The 21,370-nt window shown below is 37.2% G+C and overlaps 1 protein-coding gene across 1 annotated transcript; it reads right to left on the minus strand.

Moving 5' to 3' along the window:
• Nucleotides 1-5,304: 5,304 nt before the first annotated feature.
• Nucleotides 5,305-19,783, minus strand: DECR1 (2,4-dienoyl-CoA reductase 1). Its single transcript, XM_063172703.1, has 10 exons — nt 19,726-19,783; nt 16,307-16,509; nt 15,330-15,387; nt 15,096-15,182; nt 12,502-12,649; nt 9,444-9,543; nt 8,093-8,165; nt 5,979-6,125; nt 5,601-5,663; nt 5,305-5,508 (listed from the first exon to the last, which is right to left on the minus strand). Exons 2-10 carry the CDS (start codon nt 16,426-16,428, stop codon nt 5,449-5,451), a joined length of 858 nt encoding a protein of 285 aa, XP_063028773.1. The 5' UTR covers nt 16,429-16,509; nt 19,726-19,783; the 3' UTR covers nt 5,305-5,448.
• Nucleotides 19,784-21,370: the final 1,587 nt, after the last annotated feature.

Genomic DNA, 21,370 nt, shown 5'->3' on the forward strand with positions numbered 1-21,370 from the left:
AAAGGTGCCTACTGTCAGTGCAAAGCTAATTGTGACAAGTATGGCTACGACAAAACTGCTGTAAAACCCCCTGGTTTTAAACCTTAAATCACTCCTGGGCAGACTGATTTTTAAATGTCAGGGTTGGGGCAGAACAAGGCATAATTATAAAAGAGGTGATAATAGGGAATACTTCTTCTTCCTTCTGGTAGACATTTGGTGACCAAAGAAAAGCGTAGCACGTACGAAGATTATTTACATGATGTAGTTCAGATAAGCCAAATTCCAGCTAAACACAGAAACTGAGACACAGCTACTTGGGATCCCCTTTACTGAAGCTATTAACCATTTTGCTGTCTATAAATACGTAATTTACTACAATAAACATGCAAAGAAACACTCAAGGTAACAAATACCAAAACTCACTGTCCTACAAATTACAAGTATGCTGTAAAATATTTTAGCCCATTCTAGTTTAAATATGCACAGATTAAAACTTAATGTAGCACTAGGTAGTCAAATCAAAGAAGGTGATCTTCTAGACATTTTAGAGCACAAACCAGCAAACTGAAAGAAAAATAACAATAGTAATGATGAGGCCCTTCAAAGCCTTGGCATTATAAATGCAGTGTTTGCTGACAGAAGTAAACCTTAACAGTACCAGGTCAGGCAGAGTGAGTGCCTGCTTCCACCTGGGCCCGCAGCACTGTCCACCAGGGCACCTCAGGGGCCATTAACACTGCCCAGCTCACCATTATGGAGAATACCATGTGCATTTCCACTAACAACTTCATCAGGATTGAACACAGCCCTTGAAGCAAATACATTGGCTTTCTTTTGTTCACTGCTTCACTGTTCTGTCATCAACAGTTCACATGCAGTATCATAGCACTGATCTAATCTTCCCTGTTTAGAACTAAGTTATCTACCTTTGAAAATATTACCCACACAAGCTGATGAAATTTCTAAACACTATATCCATAGGCAAATGTCAAATACAGACCAGGGTGCTGACAGTCATCAGCACTTTTATGCAAAATGAACCTCATCAATGAATAAAATATATACACACTGCTGCTAAACTCCCCTTAAACCTTGGTTAAGCCTGTGTTTCTTTACATGAGGTTTGCTTTTTCTGACTTTTACTAAGCCGTCATCAGAATCATGGTTATAGCCACTGGTTATGGAGGGCAACTGAAATCCACTCTTACTGTGGTTTTGAAAAGATACAGAATACATACTTGGGCACCTGAATATACATGGCCTAATTTTCTGAAGTGTTGAGCACCTCCAATTCCCTATGAAATCAATTGAAGTTGTTCTTCAGCAACTAAAAGCAGGTCAGTGCACTCAAATCCCAACGACTATTTCATTTTATTGCATATTAAATTACTGCATATTAAAAGATTGTGGGGTTACCTTTGTTCAAGTGGCACTACTTATTTAGCAGTTGCAACACAAGATGTTATATGGGAGGAAGACAACGGTACAAAGTTTCTTGCAGTTCAGTGTCTTTAGTTACATGTTATAAGTATGGGGAAAAAAGAAAATAAAAATGAGCAGTTCACATGAATTTGGAAGCCAGTACGGACAGCTAGGAACTCACAGTTCCCTCAAATAGCATCATCTTCTGTTTGTAAAGCAATCCTCAACTTGGGAAATGGAAGCAATATTCTCAACAGTAATTAAAATGTTCAAGAGGAGAGAGTTTCCAGAACTAAAGACTGACAGCAGTTCTGGTATTATAGTGAAGAGGAAATACAACAGATTTCTCTCATTTGCAATCTTAAATGATTTTCACAATTTGTTGATAAGCCCCTACTGTAGCACAACAACACTTTTGCAACACTGAATTAATCTGATAAATTTTAACAGGTTCCAAAGACAGTAAATCACCATCAGAAATAAAAAGGGTAATATAAAGATTTAATTAAGCAGACAAGATGCACTTTTCAGTTGAAAACAAACGAGTCCTCTTTGTGGGCGTTTCCAAGTTGAGGTCATGGAAATGATAACACCTTCCACTGATGGACCACGCAGAAGTCATTTTTAAAAAGGTATTTGGATTTTAGGGAAACATCCTTGTGACTCATGAAAATTAAACTGCCTCTGCACTCCTACTGACTCCTGTTGCAATCTCCAATGTACACCGTCACCTTTTCTGACTCATTCCTCCACAATCCTGTCCCTCCAACTTCATAAAATGAGTTTGCCACAAAGCAATACTTTTTTTTATCCTTCATTTTACACTGGGGCTCACTGGCAGTCTCAGGGTGAGAAATGTAATAATCTCAGGGCAAATATGCCAGCCTAAGACAGAAAAGACCCTACCTCTCCTGCCAGTTTAGCTATGTTTGGAATAAAGTGACTGTGATGACTGTGCTTTGTTTCAATCTGTGAGTAATACAAAGCTGTGGGGCATGTTTATGGATTGGAGACCTCTTAGGTGTTAGCAGTATTTTATGCCTTTTTCAGGACAGTCTAATCCTCATCAGCATTTAGGAGCAGCTTCTTTTGGAGTTTCCAAATTAGACACTGCCTGGGTCAAGTAGTAGCTATAAAGCTTCTTTCTCTTATTTTTTCCTGAGTTCAGGTATCATGGATTGCTACTTCAGTAACAATTACACTGTATTTAAGCAAAACATAACTTGAGATGTTTAGGATTCATGTCTTCATAGTAATGTTTCTTTCCTGTCCCTACCAAGTCTAACAACTCTTAGTGAAGGAAATGTGTCCCAGCCAGACTATTCCATTCTCCTGTAGCAGTGGATGACAAGATCAGTTATGTTTTTTCACTTAACCCAGTCTATATATTAGCAAGTATTTTGTAAGTTAAGTAACATATAACTCTTTAAAACATTAAATGCATTAAAAACATTTCTAAAACCTACATATTGTATACACCTTGTCAAGACAAAATGTTCAGCATCTAAAAGCAACTAACTTGCGCAGTTTGAAATGGATGTCACTGGCATAAGCAAGATAAAAGAAACTCTATTCTTATTATAGATGCTCATTAAAACTTAAAATGTGCTTTCTAGTTCCATCGCTTTAAAAATAGGTTTTTTGTCACTTTACAATTAATAATTCATTTAGCTATGAACAGTTAACAGGTAGAAGACTTCAGAAACAGTACCCATTTCTACAAATGACAAGCATTCTGTTAGTAAATAAATCCCCAGTATCTCTTGGCAAGACAGGCTTTAAGAGGCCTCCCTTCAATATTCTGACAATGTCAGATGAAATAAAATCTGCTATCCTATGTTACTATTACTTTATACTCAGGGAAGAGATCTATGTGACAGGCAGAAGTGCTTCCTAGTACCCAAAACCAAGCACAAACTGGATCCTAACCTCACATTGAGACTTGGAATACGCCTCTTTCTTGATCTTTCCCACCTGTGCCCCACACAGGACCTGTTTTGTGAGCTAGAAGGAACTTGCCAGTCTTCTTGCTTCAGATGACCAGCTCTGAGGAAATACTGCAAAGTACACCTGTCCTGCTGTTCACAGGCTACAGAAATCACTTCAGGTGACATGAAGTCTATGGCAATTTCAGAGATTGAACCACTGAGATAGTAACCTCCAGTCTCAGTCCAGTACTTCAACAATACAACACACCTAGCTACAGTAAGTCACAGAAACCCACAGATGCAAGAGACTGAGAGGAACTTACTTTTATTGACAGCCTGTCACCAGAGGATAACCTACTAGACATTCCAGAGAAATAACTGATGTTACCATATCTCACAAACATACATTTGAATTTTTCTCTGAAGCACTTTTTTTCAAACACCAAAATCTTATATGCAACTGTGTCCCATACAAGGAGACAATATAATTATATGCAAAGGATGACATATATATGGGCCTAACTTCTCAATTAAATCACTTTTTGGGGAAAAGACATGGCTGTCATGTCTGAATTTGATCTTGAGAACACACCTACCAAGCCTAAGTTACCATAAAAAAGCTTTACATTGTGCTCAAGAACACCTTGAAGGCTGCTCCAATAAACACAGTTGATTTGTTTTATTATCAGTGGCTGTTCAATCCCACACAGAACCATCATTCACAGGAGAAAGGCACAAGGAAGCCTGCACTAATAGAGTCCACACTTTCAGCAGAATACATTTAGCTGGCTTCAGATTTGTAATAAGGTAATCAAGGTGACTTCAAAGTCAGATGTTGGCACATGTTAAGTATGCCCTGGATTGTGTGGAAAAATACATGACTGCCACCAGCACTTGAAGGAAGACATCCTTAAATTGATTCTATTGTCCTGACTCTTAAATCACTGTATCAGTCTCAAAGCACATAAAACTATGTACATGCTTGTATGTGGTGACCAGCTGGAGCTCTGGTTAAACACACACACATAAAAAAAAAAAAAAAAAAAAAAAAAAAAAAAAAAAAAAAAAAAAAAAAGCAAACATTTATTTCAGGTTGTAAAGGCAGAGGCTGATAACTTCTTCGAAGAATTCCAGCCCTTGTCTCAGGCATGAGGGATAAAATCTACCAACTCTCTAAATTTGGATAAAAGAGGAAGAACAATTTTTTTATCACCTGTTTATCTGGGATGGATAAATTTACTAGATTCAGAGGTAATGCCATCTAAAGTAGTACCAGCCTGTGAATGCAAATGAAACCTAAGGATTTTTGTACAGTTCAACATCTGAGGTTTCAACACTTTCAGTTCCAGTATACCAACATCTCTTTAACAGTCCTAAATAAAGCATTTCTTATGGAGAGCTGCCATAGTCACATATATGTAATAACAAATGATTTTCAGCTTCTCATTTTCAAGAACATTAACTTCATCATGACAAAGAGCAAGCTCCTTAGAAAGGCACAGCAGGTCTGTAAATGCCATTTTTAAAGTTCAGAAAAAGATAATTAACAGACTGAAAATGTCACAAAAGATGAGACCAAGACAGTTAGGCATTTCAAGATTTCCTAAGTAACCACAGGAGTTACATCTTTTCTCAGTGTATGTAGTCCTGCTAATAATGTGAAACTGTATCTGCAAGTTTAGAATTTCATATTGAAGTGTGAAGATTAGAACTTAGTATTTTTTTTCTCTCTTCAGATTAATGATTATATTCAGTTATGATAGTACTGAAATGCTATTGGTATTACAATATTAATAGACACATATATATGAGAAAAAAAATCCTCAGAAGATCAAAAAAAAAAAAAAGGCTGATTGTAGACCATAGCATGGCTATGTAAGACAATCTAAAGACCAATGAAATATTAGTGACCAACCATTGCTCACTATTGGCAACAGAACAGATTTTACATCGGAAAAATAAACAAACTATATTCAAAATACAACAATTTCAAAATATTTTATTGAAATTAGCATAAAAAAGATTTTTGAAGGCTATTTCTCAATTGGTTATTTCTAAATATTAATGAAAAAGTAGTGGTTCATTTCCAAGAATCTCCACCATAATGTAATGTACTTTAGGAGCCTTTTGTTTTTCTAATCATTGCTTCCATCATATCCCACTGCTCTTTCGTAACCTAACAAAAGAAAAGAGATTTTATTGGAATTTCATATAATACTTGCACATCAAAGTATCTGAATGTAAAACAGTAAACAAGGAAATTAATACCCTCTTCAAATCATTGAATTCTCCTGCCATAGAAACATATTCTCCACCATCCATTCTGATAACCTAGAAAGAGCACAAACAGTGTATTCAGGAATTGTGTGATTTCTGCAGTATTCCCTTGTTATGAACTGTGAAAATAAATTTTACTGATTTGGGTGAAAATTCCCATACTCAAAATAATGCAATGCAATCACTTTTAAAAGTTCTTTTTAAAGGTGCTAACAACCATGCACTACACTTAAAAGATTAATAATACTTGTAAAGAATTTAAAACCAAGATGTTCTGCGTCATTTCTGAAACCCGGGCTTTAAAAAATAATCAGCAATACTCACACCATGATCAGGTTAATTGTACAAACAAGATCAACCAAAACTCACTGCTCCATTAACCCAGCTTGCATAATCACTGCAGAAATATGCAGCAAGATTTGCAATTTCTTCTATAGTTCCCAGACGACCACAGGGAATCCTCTCAATCATCTTCTTCTCAAATGCGCCTGTTGGGTCAAGGCGGCTAAAAGCACCCTGAGAATTAAAGGGAACATTAAAAGAAAAGTTACAACAACATCACAAAATAAAATCCAACCGAGATTTGACTCCACACACTTAATATGGAAGTTAATATTTGTGAGTAAGCTGTCTACACCCTAATTGTCAGTAGAATGAAAAAGAAAGAAGTAGAAAAGAAAAGCAATTTATCCCTGTTGCATTGATATGCATCTACTGATGATAAGTTGGAATTTAATCCATTTGGGATAGTCACCCACCATCTATCTGTGAAAAACAAAAGGGTTTAATCATCTTTTTTTCCTCAAACATCCTGGATAAACATTTGAGAAAATAACCAAAACTCAGAATTGAGGCATGGATAGAGGAGAGGAACAAGAGGAGAAGAGGAACAGCAAAGTGACCAAAAATTAATTATAGGTGACTGAGTAAATAAAATGCAAAAGAAAAAACCATCAAGTTCAGTTAAATTGCAGCAACTGCTAAAGCTAAAGGAAGTCATCGGAAGCTTTAATACTTGAATAGCTTAAAATTTCACGGGAAATAAAAGGAGTTTTTTCTGCTCCTCCGCAAGGAAATAAGCGCCTCGCTCAAAATCAGAAATGTATCAGTAACATTTATGTTAAATTACTGGGGTTATGATTTAAAGTACATTGTAATTCATGTAATCATGACTGCAAGCATGCCATTTAAGTCTTCTATTGCCATGTTTTTAATTGCCAGTTTATAAGCCTAACAGTGTTGTGCTTGTATGCCTTGTTCTTTTCCCATCATGACTTACAACAGTTATGTTTTAAAGCCATTGATATTGCCTCTAAGGCAGAAACCCTTGATTTTGCAATATGCTCTCTGCCTTTTTATGCTTTCAGGGAAATTTCAGGTTGGAACCATACACCAAATGTAGCCTTTTATTAAGAACACACATTATCTCAAACAGATTATACACTATTAGTTCAAAAAAGGAACATTAACTGGAGGTAGCATTATAGACGCTTAAATCCCTTAACTTGCCAAATGTTTTTCTTCTACTCTTACTTAAAAATACACAAGATTGGAGAACTTTTGGTCTGATCCTCTAATGGTATTTCAACATTCTTATAATCCTGCTAATTCTGCCACTTATTTTTCTTTCTAGTGAAAAGAGTCAAAATTAAGTGTTCCAGTGTAGCATCTAAAACTGACAGGAGGGGAAAAAGAAAGAATAGTAAATAAAACAAACACACAAAAAAGTAAAAAAGAACCAACTCTGTACCCCTATTCCCAAAACAACAGCAAAAACAACTGTGAAATATTTTATGGAAGAAGTAATACCATTATTAGTTGTTAGTGCTCATAATCATAATAATTTGATTCAATGGGAAATGGATCCTCCTTTCTCTTCTTGCAGGACTGCTTTCTTTATTCTTCCTGTCCAGCTGCTCTGGATTACTTCCTTCAAACCCTTCAGTCCTCCTTCTCACTCACTTCAAAGCTTCTCATTTCCTTGACAACTTAGTTTTTCTCTTTCTAGTTTTGAGATTTTCAACAAAACTAGTGAGATTCTGTTCTCATATACCTAAAAGAGATTCTAAGATTTTGGAATGTTTCAGATGCTTTATTTAAAAATTAGGAGTTAGGCAGAAACAGGAACTTTACTCCAACAGCTGTAAAGATTCACTCCACTTGACAAACTAAGTACACAGAAATAAGAACCATCATTAAGTACTTTGATATATCAATTCTTTGAAACACTAAAAAAAGAGGTTCTGAAAAAAGAGGTTCTATTTATATCAAGTGTAGTAGAGGGGACAGTGGCAGGTCTCAGAAGTTCAAGAAATCCTATTTTACAAAAAGACTAAGAGGGAAGTGTGTTCAATATTCCAGCACAGTCTTGACTATCAAGGAAATCATATTAGAATTTACAGCTACAGAAAAGTTAGACTGTTGAGAAGTTAAGTCTGTACTACAAAGCATATTCAAGGCTGTGTTCACTTCATGCCATGTACCTTTGTTTTTATTGGACCTGGTTGAATCACATTGAATCTCATGCCATATCTACCCCATTCAGCCGCAAGAGACCTAAAAATTCATTAACAGAATTCATCAATATTTTAAACACAATATTGTAATCCTATTCAAAAGAAATTAAAATTTAATCAAAAGTGTAAATATTAGAACATTCCTCAAGCAGACAATTTATACTTAAAGGGTCTTTTTGTGCTTAACAAAATAATTTCAGAGAAGTAAAAAAAATCTCATTCACCAACAGAGGAATATTGATTTAATACAGGAATCATAGGTAAAGCAGGGTGAAGGAACAATTCTTTCTCCCTTGCAAATCACCTGAATTGGTTGGACAGGGTTGGCACCTGAATTCCTCACCAAACAACCGTTAGGCCATCATCTTTCTGTGGCAATTTCGACTATTCTACAAGTACACATTTCTAACAATTGCAACATAGCTCTCACATTATGTTTTGAAATAAAACAGAGGATACATTTTAAAATAGGACACTAGAATAGTTTTGCTTTATTTTTCTCTGCATGATGAGTACTTTGGATCTACCATGGTGAATGAATTAGCTGAGTCATAAAGTCTCTCTACACATTTCCGTTACAGCTCTCTAGAATAGAAATCAACACCATTACTCAGTCCCTCATTTTCTTCCAGATACAGAATTCTAGTTACTAAAAGGCTTCTAATCTATTCAATTCTTTCTGTTGAAGTGCAGAGGAAAGTTCTATGTGCTATGAAGGACTAGCCCGAAATTAAAAATGAGAGAAATCCTTTTGTTTGCTGAGCACGACGGATATGTCAACATGATACTCAGTGGATATGTCAGCATGATACTGCTCTGAACTAAGTAGAACTGCAGACTTTAATTTTAAATAGTGACAGGAAACAAATTTGTTGAGTAATCTAAACAGTGCTGAAGCCACAATATACTGCAGCCAAATAACAGGCATGTATTTTGCTCAGACAAAAGAATGTGGAAGGTGGTATAGCTCTCAAACAGTCCCCTTCATAGCTATCTTGAGGTGCTGGTTCACCAATGAGAATGCAAGAGAACCTGATTATCAAAACTCCATGAAACAAACTTTGGAACTTGCAATTGCCAAAATAAGTAGTTCTACTTGTCCTTATCTTGGTCTTGTAAAAAAAAAACAGCAGCAGTTAATACTTCCCTCTGTAAGAAGCTGCCAGCATACTATTTTCTTGCTAGGATACTGGAGCCAGATTGAATCCTTGTGGAACAGTGAAATAGGGGTCTACACTAATAAGCTCCATTTTTATAAACCAATTACCCCATCTTAAGGATGTGAAAATCAAAGCACACATTTTGCTGTATTACTCACTTGCTCATTGCTTCTACACCAGCTTTGGCAGAGGCACTTGGCAACACAAATCCTGAACCACTCTCTGCATAAATTGTTGTAATAGCCAGGAATGCTGCTCCTAGAAGGGGAAAAAACATTTAATAAACAACCCACACCACACAGACCAAACAACCCTGAAGATTAAACTCTCAAGTTCAGATAAAAACAAGCTAAATGGTACAGAAGTTCTCAGCTCAAGTGGCAGGGATACCCATTCACTCTGGGCAGTGAAAAGGCATTTTAAAATATAGTGTTTGAAACTTTCTTTCCAAGCCTGTTTATTTCAGTTTCCTCCTCTTTTGCATGAGTGTTAAGAGTTGTTCCAGGTAAGTGCAAATAGCTATTGATTAGGCTCTGAAGGTCTAAGCCCTCAGACTTCCACTGATAATGAACTTAATGCATAAATTGGTCTAACTGGAGTGAAGGCCTAAGATCTTACAGTGTTTTTCCAGAAGCTGCCCTAGTCTAGTTGCCACTGACCAGACATTTTGCCCTAAATTCATCAATTACTGAGTGGGGGGAAAAAAACCCCAAAAAACCAACAAAACAAAAAACCAAACAAAAACAAACAAGGAAAAAAAATCAGCATTAACAGTTAGGTTTGGCATAGTCTCCAATTAACAGCTGAGGGCTTGAGTTAACGTTTATGCAGAAAAATAAAATCTTTTTTAAAAAATTCCAGGAGCTTTTTCTGCAGCAGACCCAATTACAGAGTGAACCTGCATAACTTTTCCTATTATTATCACAACAAACTCCTTTATAAAAGAACAACTTTCTTTTATATGCTGTATTTTATAACAGATTTAGGAAAAAAACATTCTAGAATATAATGGAAACTGCAACTGCTTATTTAATCTTTCTTTTATAGAATTCTGCAAATTATGTCTGATCAATGACTGGCATGAGCTTACTGTAGCTGGGAAATGAAGGACAAGGGATGACAGTTCACTGCTTACGTCATAGTAACTAAAATAACTGTTCTACTTACTATATTTCAAAAATAATTTCATTAGAATAGCTGCTCAGGGAATATTTCTAAAACAATATACACTACTGATAGATTGCATGTAAGTAGACTCAGGTAAAAAATTACAGTAATATTACACAAGAGAAACTAAAGAGAATCCAAAACAAGCACTAATTGAAATGCCAGCAGATATCCAGAAACCACGGGCCCTGTTTATAAAAAAGCAGTCCTCACTGAGAGACTTTGAAAGGCAAAAAACCCTAGAACAACTTTGAAGTTCTCTAGAGATGATTGTTAATTACACATTTTGTAGAATTAAATCACTGATTTTCTTTTTAAATATAGGTTAAATAGAGGTAAGCTAGGTGAACCTAACACAGAACAAAGAATAACTGAAATTTACAATTCTGATACTTAAAGAACACTTCAGCTCATACACAACTTTTATTTCTAAAGCCTATATTCATAAAATGGACAATACCTGATCAATTACCTCCTCTCACTTTTTAAAAATAAGTAACATGCTACCAAATTACAAATTCCTTTTAAATACCATCACAAACTTGCAGTCTAAAAGCAGAGAACTTTTATTTACTACATTAGACTTAATGTAGGTCACACTGCAGACCTAAAGGACATCCCAGTGTTCTAGAAACTGTCAGATTCACAGCATCCTCACAGACTGCTCTAAAATATCTGCACTAGGTAGCATCACTTTAGAAACTAAGGCCCCTGCTCAAACTAAAAAAACACAAGCAAGTACAAAGAAAATGAAAGTGAGAAGACAAACACATACACATGACTTACTTAGAAAAACATGCCTTAAAGAAAGCCTTAAACAAAAAGCTTAAATAAAAAGTCTTATTTACAGATGGATTCCCCTAGAAAGAAGACATGCAAGTAATAGCAAAAGAAATTCAAATGTTTTGGCAACTTAGAAGTCAAAGAAAGAGACAACATGAAGGTGAATGACATCTGGATTTTACCAAATTTGAGGACGGAAGTAAGGAAAGTAATGTTGTTTTCATTCAACAACAGCAAAAAAAAAAAAGTTTGATTTTGTATTTCACATTACTATATGGGCACACCATGTGCACCTCTAAGACCATAAGACAACCTATTTCAGTGGTCTGCCATAATCATATAGTAACTCATAGCTGGGGATGGGTTTCTCATGTGGGAGTATCAGCACTAAAATGGTGGAAATTAATTTTTCATGTGCTGCTAAAATACAGAGGGGATACACTTGTATACTAACAAAAACTGTTACAGAACCACTGAAACAATATTAACTTCATATTGTTATAATTAAACAGCATAAGCTCATGGAATATTTTTTGGAGAGGATTTTGAAGAACTTAATTCAGAAGGTGAAGAAATGAAGAAACTAATTCAGAGGTTAAAAAAATACCAGTGTAAATACAAAAGTAGTATTTCAACACAGTGGCTGTACCTAGAAAACAGGGCTCAGTAGTGAGGGCACATGGAAAACCATAATTATATCTTCCTGCTTTTAAAAAAAATTTACATTATATTATGCTGATCTCATAAAATAAACTCCTTGTTTTCCAAGTTAATGTATGGAATGTAAAATGAAAGCAGTTCTTTGTAAATAATCTATGATATAACATAGAAGGGCATACATCACCTTTCCTTTTAAAACAATAATCTTTTTAAATAAATCTTTGGCTAAATATCCTGACTTCTTGTTCATTTAAAGAAATATCCCATGTTTAGTTCAAAGAAATTAACATACACAGAGAAAATTCAGAAGAAATAACAGCTTTTTCTCTTTTTTAACACAAAGCTTAATTTTTTTTAAATTTTAAAAATGTTTTACAACTAGAACTCTGCAATTAGATTTTAATATTCAGCCTAGTTGGCCTCTGGGTCCAATTGTAAGGCCTGATACTACAAAGAAGTAACTCTTAGCCTGACCTGTGTGATTCTTAAGTACAGCTTTCACTGAACATTAAAAATTGTATTTCTCTTCTAACATGAACTCTCAAAACTGGCCATAATGACGAGGCAAGGAAAGCAATTAATGACACATCACAATGCGTAAGATACCTTTTTTTACTTTAATGAGCTCCTTGCCAATTTCCAGAGTTACAAAAGCAGTACCATTAAGTACAATATCAGTTATTGTTTTCCAGGCATTAGGAGAAAGTCGTTCAGAAGGGGAAATAAAATTTCCAGCTGCATTGTTTATCACAACCTGAAACACATGAAGGAAAAGAGTTAACTAACAACAACTCTTCCTGAGACAAAAGCAAAGAATTTACAAGGAGCTTTTTAGAGTTTCCAGGGAACAAAAGTAAATATACCCTCATTGAATGAGGTATGGGGGCATGGGAAGAGGGAGAAAAATCCAGAAGAAATTTTACCATCTGCAGCACAGATAAAGTATCAGTAACAGAAAATGAGCTGTATTTCCAAATTACTGTACTAAGGAACTGTATCATGTAGAGGCTGACTAAAGTCACTATTTTCCATAATGTCTCAAGTGCATCTAACAGAAAAGTTTGCCTCCATCAAATTCCAGCATCACATCTATTTAATATAATGGATGCATGGGAACAGAAGCAAAAGGCAGCAACCTGATAACTGAAGTCTGGATGAAGTGACTGCTGTATAACAGGAATTCAAATCACTTGTGATGAGAATATTATGGTACAACGTACTGCAAACAACTACTACAAAACTTTTGTTGAATAGATGGACCTCTGTCACCTCCATCACTTCCTATGAACAATCATCAGGCAGAGGATTCTTTCACTTCAGGGGACTAAGCATCACATTAGCAGTATTTAAACCAAAAATTATGTAGCCAGATCGAGCATATTTCATAATATAATGTGTTGAAGAATATAATGATGTACTATTAATGGAATGGCACCTTGATTCATGTAGGTTTGCACATCAAACAAACTATTTGTCCAGAAGAACTTCTGGCCTAGAGTCTAATGAAGATATTTGAAATTTCAAAACCAGAACAGAGTACTGTACATATTACATTCATGTAAAACTAGTAATATACAACAGCCATAAATTATACATATGGAGAGCAAATTCAATTTAAAGGCCTCCCTAAAATTTGAAGGAATAAAAATCCCAACACCTTGAGATACTACAGAGGTTACTTGAATCACTAAATAAATACAGGAAAGACACAACAATAAAACTAATGAACTAAGAACTGTACCATGTGATCTTTGAGGTATGTAGGATTGCCAAAATAAGCCATGAAAAAAGAATGATTGCTTTCTAATAGGGATTAACATTCTTGGGAATGGAATGGACAAAACCAAGCTGGAAGGACTTTCACGTTACTGCCATTAACTTGTGTCTTTGAGATCTCACCTCACATGCAGTATGGCAGTGAGTGACACCCAGGATTCATAAACTAACATCTCATGTCTGCAACAAAGAGAAAAACTGGACAAAAAGACCTGAATATTCAATTTACTCTGCCATCTATCTTAAACACACAAAATACATTACATTAAAGAGAAGGCAAATGCTTGCAAAGAACAAATCGTGGAAAGCATTTATTCAGAAAATTACTGGTGCTCTAAAAACATGCTATACAGGAAGAAATCTCCTCCCTCTCTGCACACATGTAAAATCTTCATGACTTTGAAGATTTTACATGTGTTTATTAAGAAACTTATTTTACATGTGATTTTACATGTGATTATTAAGAAACTTATTAAGTTTCTTCACTTAGGCCAAAAACTGCCTTAACTAACAGCCAAAATAATATCCAGAAATCTTGTCTACAAATCAGGACAGTGAATTGCCTTATTTCTAGCACTGTTATAGCATACAGCTATATAGTCTACAATTTCTCTACTTCTTACAATATTTAAAATTCAGTAGGTTCTCTACCACATCTGTAGGAAGCTCCTCCTGGATGCAAATTGTTGACAACAGACATACAATAATTTTAAATTTACAGTAAACAGTTTTAAATCTGACTGTCCTTTACAACAATGCTACATCATCACACTTTCTATCAGCTAGAAGAATCCAAGTTGTTATCTCACAATCACATCAGAATTGGGTAACATCATCTTTCAGACTCCACCAGATCACCCTCCTCACAATCTGATGTAAAGAGCTCTGTTGGCTTTTTGCCAAACTATAAAAAAGCAGATGCTTGGCTTGACTGAAGACTTTTTTTCTTCATTTTATGAGAACTTAATCTTCAATTTGGAACCTTCTTTGTGTATATTAATAAGCTAAGCAAGAATCAAAGAAAACATTTATGGTTATTTCCATTCCTAATTTGTGAAGCATTGTGTTAACATGTAATTCAGTAAACAGAAGTAAATCACCTTTTCAGGAGGATTTAAGGGCGATATTCTATTCCCCGAATTCAAAGAATGTCTCCAGAAATGTCCCATTATTCGAAATGAGATGTTAGACCTCAGAGTAAGGGTAAAAATGTTTTGTCTACTTGGCCACCAAATATTTTAAGAACCACAGGAGCAGAATAACTGGTCTAACTATGAATGTTAGATTTATCTTGAAGTACTGCCACTGCTCTGTCTAGCTTCTTTTTAAATTCCATTAACTTTCTATCTTCTTAAGTTTCTTCACATCTACTATGCAAAGTATTTTTGTTAATTAAGAATGAGTTCTTTCTCAAGAATACTTACATCAGGATGTCCTGCCACTTGGATTGTTTCAGCAACAGCACTCTTAACTGAAACAGGATCTCTCACATCACATTGGATGGCATGAACCTAAAGAATAATAGAAAGGCAGTTTTCAGACTTAAAAACTGTGTAATTCATAAATTAAACAAGTCCATAGAAGCATACAAATGCAAAAAAATCCAATAAAACGTAGAGTATAATATGTAACATATTCATAATTCTGCAAAAACTTACCTTATTCCCTGTTTTAGAAGAAATTTCATCTGCTGTTCCTTTCAAAACATCCAGCTTCCTAGAAATAATTATTAACATCCCTTATGTCAATTAAATGCAATTACAATTTAGATTACTAAAATCTTTTTTTATGAGCAAATATGAACTACAACTTAAAATATCTGTGTGTGCACATGCATGTTGCTGATTTTCATCAATTAGAACTATGATTAAGACTATGCTTAACTAGTAACTTTCTGAAAGAAAACTTTTGGTAATTTATGGTTAGTGCTACTTTAAAGCAACTCAGAAGTGACAATGGTAAGAGACTCTGATGTTAAACAACATGTGATAAGCCAGGAATAAAGCACACAATCATAACAAACTTAGTTTTAGCTACTTCTCTACTAGTATTAATAAGAGACATACATATTCACATTTAAAACTAAACAAATCACTATTAGGATGAATGTCACACCACTGTTTATTTTGATTTAAAATGAGATTGGTTTTCTAGACTTTACTGAAGTGCTTCTAGATTCTACTGCAGTACTTGAGAGCTGTAGAAAATCATCATTAAAGGAAAATCATGACTCTTGTTGAAAGTCAGAAGAGGAATGGATTTAATTCTTTATTGTAATTTAAATCTGTATCAAGAACACCTGTAATAACATTTATTACTGTTCAATACTACCCAGTGCAAATTTTTGTTCTCTTTAACGCTTTAGTTGAATTTATGCCTAATATCTGAGGTTATTTATTTTGCTGCCACATTTCACAAAAGTGTGCTTAGTTTATTTCTTCCTACTGATTTTTATACCATTAAACATTTGCAGATAAATCTGCAAGTTTCTAGAATCCACAATCTGACACTGTAATTTAAATGTGTACTGCAACAGAATAAACAGAATAATTTTTTTCTGGTTTGTAAAGAAGAAAACATCTATTCAGCAGTCAGTACTAAGAGAAAGTTCTAACACATCTTCATTAATATTTACCGGCTTGCTATAACACACTTGGCTCCTAAACTGGACAGAGCTGTTGTCATCCCTTTGCCAAGCCCAGTACCTCCACCAGTTATAAAGGCCACTTTCCCTTGGAAGGTATTTGGTGGCAACATCACTTTTTGAAGAGGTGAGAAGAATGCAGCTTGTGGTGCACTGCTGTCTTGATGCAGCACATTTGGCCCACGGCTGAAAAACTGAAAGATAAAAACCCAGAAAAGTTAGTTTCTTCTCCTTTCTGCATGCAGGACTGTTACACAGGATAGATTTTCCTATGGCAGTGAGGTAACAATCATAACTCCCTTATTATAAGTAAATATAGATGAACATAAGAATGACTAGATTGCATTATACCAACACATATGGGCCTTTACATAAATGCTATCACTAGACTAGGAAAGCACTTGAGCTATTTTTATATATACTGCAACTAGAAAACTACTGAAAAATGCTTGCTTCTTCATGCATTTTTTGTATCTATCACTTTTACTAAAGCACGTGGAAAACCATTACCAACTAATTACAGAAGAACTTGGGCATCAGATTGATATATGCACTGTAATTTATGCACAAACAAATCCATGTGATTTTAGGTTACATATGTATGTATTTAGAAATTTAAATCTTCAGAAGTAGACTCATGATTTTGATCCTTTACTACTCCATCCAACAAACCTTCTTCTTTACTGGAGAACAGGACAGAATCAAACTTCACAAGACCTGCCCTAATGGCCACTGGGGCTGCTGAGGAAACCAATGCCATCTCCCAGACAAAACTGGGCAGGGTTAGGTTATCAGCATCACACTCTATCCCAGCAGAAATACCAGCTACAGTACATTAGCCTCAGAAGGATTAGTCCCTGGAAAAACACACATGGCTGGAACATGTTTAAAAACAGACATGAAAAAAAAAAATCAGTATTACATATAGAAAACTATGCTCGTAAGAAAATACCCCACAAATGTAATGAGAAATTAGTGATGTCACCAAGGAAGTTGCAGCAAAAATAGCAAACAGGATACTTCTAGCATCCTAATATGCTAAACTAACTCAAGGCCTAATCTAAGTATTGAATTAAATGCCTTGGGGCAGCAGCACTACAGTAATAATTGAGAAATTCCCTTAATATTTAAAAGACAGAAGTTATCACAACCTGAAGTTTCACATGCTTCCAAGTATAACAAAACTAGATTTACCTTATTTTTGATGTGCAAAGCAATTATAAGACTGTAAGTTATACTTATTTTCTCTGGTTTTACTTTGTATTTGAGCCTTTAATGTGTTTATTTTAATACAAAGAAAAAAATCTAATACAATTTTGTGAAAGAAGAGTGAATGGTTACTCTTGTATGATCCTGTTAAGAAAACCACGCAGTTGTTCAATAGACTGACATGAAGAAGAAAGGTAGTTTTAAAATAGTAAAACTATTGCAACTTACTAATCTGTTTGCTAATTCCCATTTTGAGCACTAAAATTAAGAGACAATATATTTAGTGGTAGATGATTACTCTGTACTTCCCACAGTTACAATGCATTGGGGGGCTCACGGAGCTTGAAGTTGGCCTGCAGAAGTGTGCACATGAATCCTTCTGTGTGGTAATACCTATGCATTAGTAACTCAGGTGAAAACAGAGAGAACAGCCATGGAATTACACAGACAATTTAATACAACTTAAAGCATGGTGCTAATAACACCAGGGTCATGGGCTCCATCCCTGTATGGGACATTCACTTAGGAGCTGGACTTGATCCTTGTGGGCCCCTTCCAACTCAACAATGTTCTGTGAAAAACTAAAATTGAGTTGAATTGAAGAGTTGGAGCCACTACATAGGACAAAATTCAGAAAGCAAAGCTTGAATTAAAGCTGGAACTCTCACATTTGTAAAATACTACTGTTTTTTAATTCTCCCAGTGAAAATAAAATTTGCATGCTTTCACAGAGTACCAGGATACTATTAAGCCTCCAGGAAAGGGAAATGTGATGGTTCTCTTTGGGGACTTTCTTAGCAGCCCCTTGCTCATCTCTGTTCAGCAAAAAAGCTCCCTCTGGAGAATTTCAGCTCACAGCAGAGACTGCAAATCCAGATGGCATTTGGACTCCCCCTTCCTTCAGGACATGGAGATAACCCCCACGAGTGCTGAGACTCTGATCAGGTGCTCTGGCAGTGACAGACACAGCTCAGTCTTCTTGCCCTCCATGAAAATAACACTGCAAGCAGCTTTCCTTCTGCTCCAGGGGGGAAGATGAGGACATGCCACAACACAGGCAAGCAGAATGCTGCACCAAGACTAATAGTGTGGCAATGATAACCAGCCAGTAAAGCTGGTATAATTGAGCAATCTTTTAGTCAGACTGCTATCATCTCCTAAATGTCTTGCACAAGGGGCTTCTGTGACAGCATCCATGCAATTTAATCATTCCACTGCTTAAGGCTGAGATCTTAAATTAAATCTCAGGTGTAAACAGAGATATAAAGAAGGCAGTAAACAGCTTAAAAAAACCAAACATCAAACAACAAACACACAAATCACTGACAAACCAAAAAACAACCCTCACCCAGGGGGTGGAAGTGAATTGTGAAATAAATGCAGAAAGCCATCTCAGAAACACAAAAGCAGTCACTAGAAAGAAGCACTGTGCTTCTGGAGAACTCACTAGAAACGGCCTCCAGCAACATCCACAGAGTCATAGAATCATAGAATGGCTTGGATTGGAAAGGACCTTAAAGATCATCGTGTTCCAACCCACCTGCCATAGGCAGGGACACCTTCCACTGTAACAGGTTGCCCAGGGATCCAATCAGGTCTTGAACACCTCCACAGATGGGGCATCCACAGCTTTTCTGGGCAACATGTCCATATCTAACCTAAACACCCTCTTTCAATCTGAATCTATTCCCCCTTCTCCTGTCACTCCATGCCCTTGCAAAAAGTTCCCTTCCAGATTTCTCGTAGGCTCCCTTCAGGTACCGGAGGCTGCCAGAACGCCAACTCGGTCACAAGTCAAGCCGCCCGCTGCTCGGACAGCAACACTCCAGCCATTTACCTAGATGGACGGCCCCGCACAGCTGCGCTATCGGGGCCAAAGGGCGCCGCGCTCAGCGGGGTCACACGGCCCGCCCGGCGCTGGGGCCGCAGGCCGTGTGCCGGCAGCTGAGGGGAACCGAGGGGTGCCCCTTCCTGGTGCTTCCCCAGCCCCGGCAGGGCCGGCAGCTGAGGGGAACCGAGGGGTGCCCCTTTCCTGGCGCGTCCCCAAGCCCGACAGCGGAAACCGCAGAGCCCCGCCGTGCCCTCCCTGTGACGGGACACCGGTGCCCGGGCAGAGCCGGGGCGGCGGGGCAGCAGGTGGCGGAACAGCTCCGCGGCGCCGCCCGTCCGCCCTCAGCCCGGCAGCGCAGGGAGCGCCTTACCCGCCCGGCGCCGACCCCGCAGGGGCCGCGCACCCCGCGCCGCCACAGCCCCGCCGCCGCCGCCGCCGCCGCCATGTTCCGCCGCCGCGCTCTGCGCCTGCTCCGCGGGGAGGAGCGGCGGGCGCCGGGCGGGCACCGAGAGCCGCGGGCGTTGGGGAACCGGCGAGACCGGCCCCGCCCCGGGCGCTGCAAAACGTAGAATATGTAAAAATTTTCTCTAAAAAGGACGGTCTTTGATCCTTGATCTTTGTATACTTTCAAGCCTAATCAACAAGAAAGGAGCAAACAAGCTCTAAGCGATGTCCAGGTGAAAGACAAATTATTTGTCGGTGGAATTGCCTTGCTAAGGCTTAGAGCTTGACATGTTTCAATGATCTCAGAGAGAGATTAACAAAACTTGGGAAGAGAGATGTACTACTGACAGTGGGCACAAAGAATGCAGAATTTATGGGCTACAAGGGCATTTGGCAGAATCCCCATGATAAACAAAAACTATTAAAGGCAACTCCTCAACTTCGCTCAGATCAGCTCTGACTGGCTATTTCTGACAGGGGAGATTACCCCCTGACCCAAAAGAAGAGAAAGACTGAGTATATGCACTAAACAGCAGGAGAGGTGGGAGAATCATTAACCAAAGAACATAGAACGCTAATTAATGAGAGAACTAGGTAACTGGTAGGCAATGAACATGAATGCCCTTTTTTGCTAAAATGTTTAAATAGTGAAAAATTTTGGTTTCCTTGTGCTGGCCGCGTGTATTTCTCACGCAAGACGCCTGTCTGCACAGAACTGTAAATGAATCAAATGTGGATTGGCCTCTCACACACCAGGTGAAAGAACCGATTTTGGAACAACACAGGGGCACCTTCTTGGCCACAACCACTGCCCCGGTGCCTCCAGTTCCAGCTGTGAGAGTTGGAGAATGCTTTTTTACCTGTGTTGAGCACAGAGACTGACTGATGGGAAAAGTGATGACTGACTGGTACCCATCCATTTGCACAGCTTTGGTAACCACAGAAATCTGCAAAGTCATATCTACTCATAAGCAAGAGTAAGGGGTTGGGGCATAGTAAGAACCTACAGATTTAATACAGCTTCAGGTTTTGAGGGGAGGACGCCACACTTGATGAATCTATGCAGTTATAAAACTTGCCATGAAAGACAACAAATCTATCAGTGAGTTTGTGCCATCAACTTTTGAGTTAAGAACTCCAGGCCAACTGATTACACACTGCCGTGGGAGGAAGCAAAATTTAAATCCTACAGCTTAGTCGTCATTGCCCTGTAAAAAAATGGCAAAACCGCCATTTTCTCTAAATGTTCAGCATTTAGGAAGAAAAAAAAATTATTGTTGCTCTGTTGGTACAGCAAGCTCTAGAGTAGGTAACATTTTCATAAGTTCTACACACAGTCTGGCAGGCATTGAAGCAATAGTGCTACACTGCTGGGCAGTAGTTGCCAGATTTATCATTAAGGCAACATATGGAATATATTTGGTAAGAGTTAGAGAGTTGCTCTAACTCTTACATGGTACCATGCCATTACAATCAATAATTCAACCACCCTGAGTCTGAAGGCATCTGTAATCACTGGACAGAAATCTGTAATCACTGTAATCTGTAATCACTGGACAGAAAAACAAACA

This window comes from Melospiza melodia, chromosome 1 (genome assembly GCF_035770615.1).
Source record: "Melospiza melodia melodia isolate bMelMel2 chromosome 1, bMelMel2.pri, whole genome shotgun sequence".
Taxonomy (NCBI): Eukaryota; Metazoa; Chordata; class Aves; order Passeriformes; family Passerellidae; genus Melospiza; species Melospiza melodia.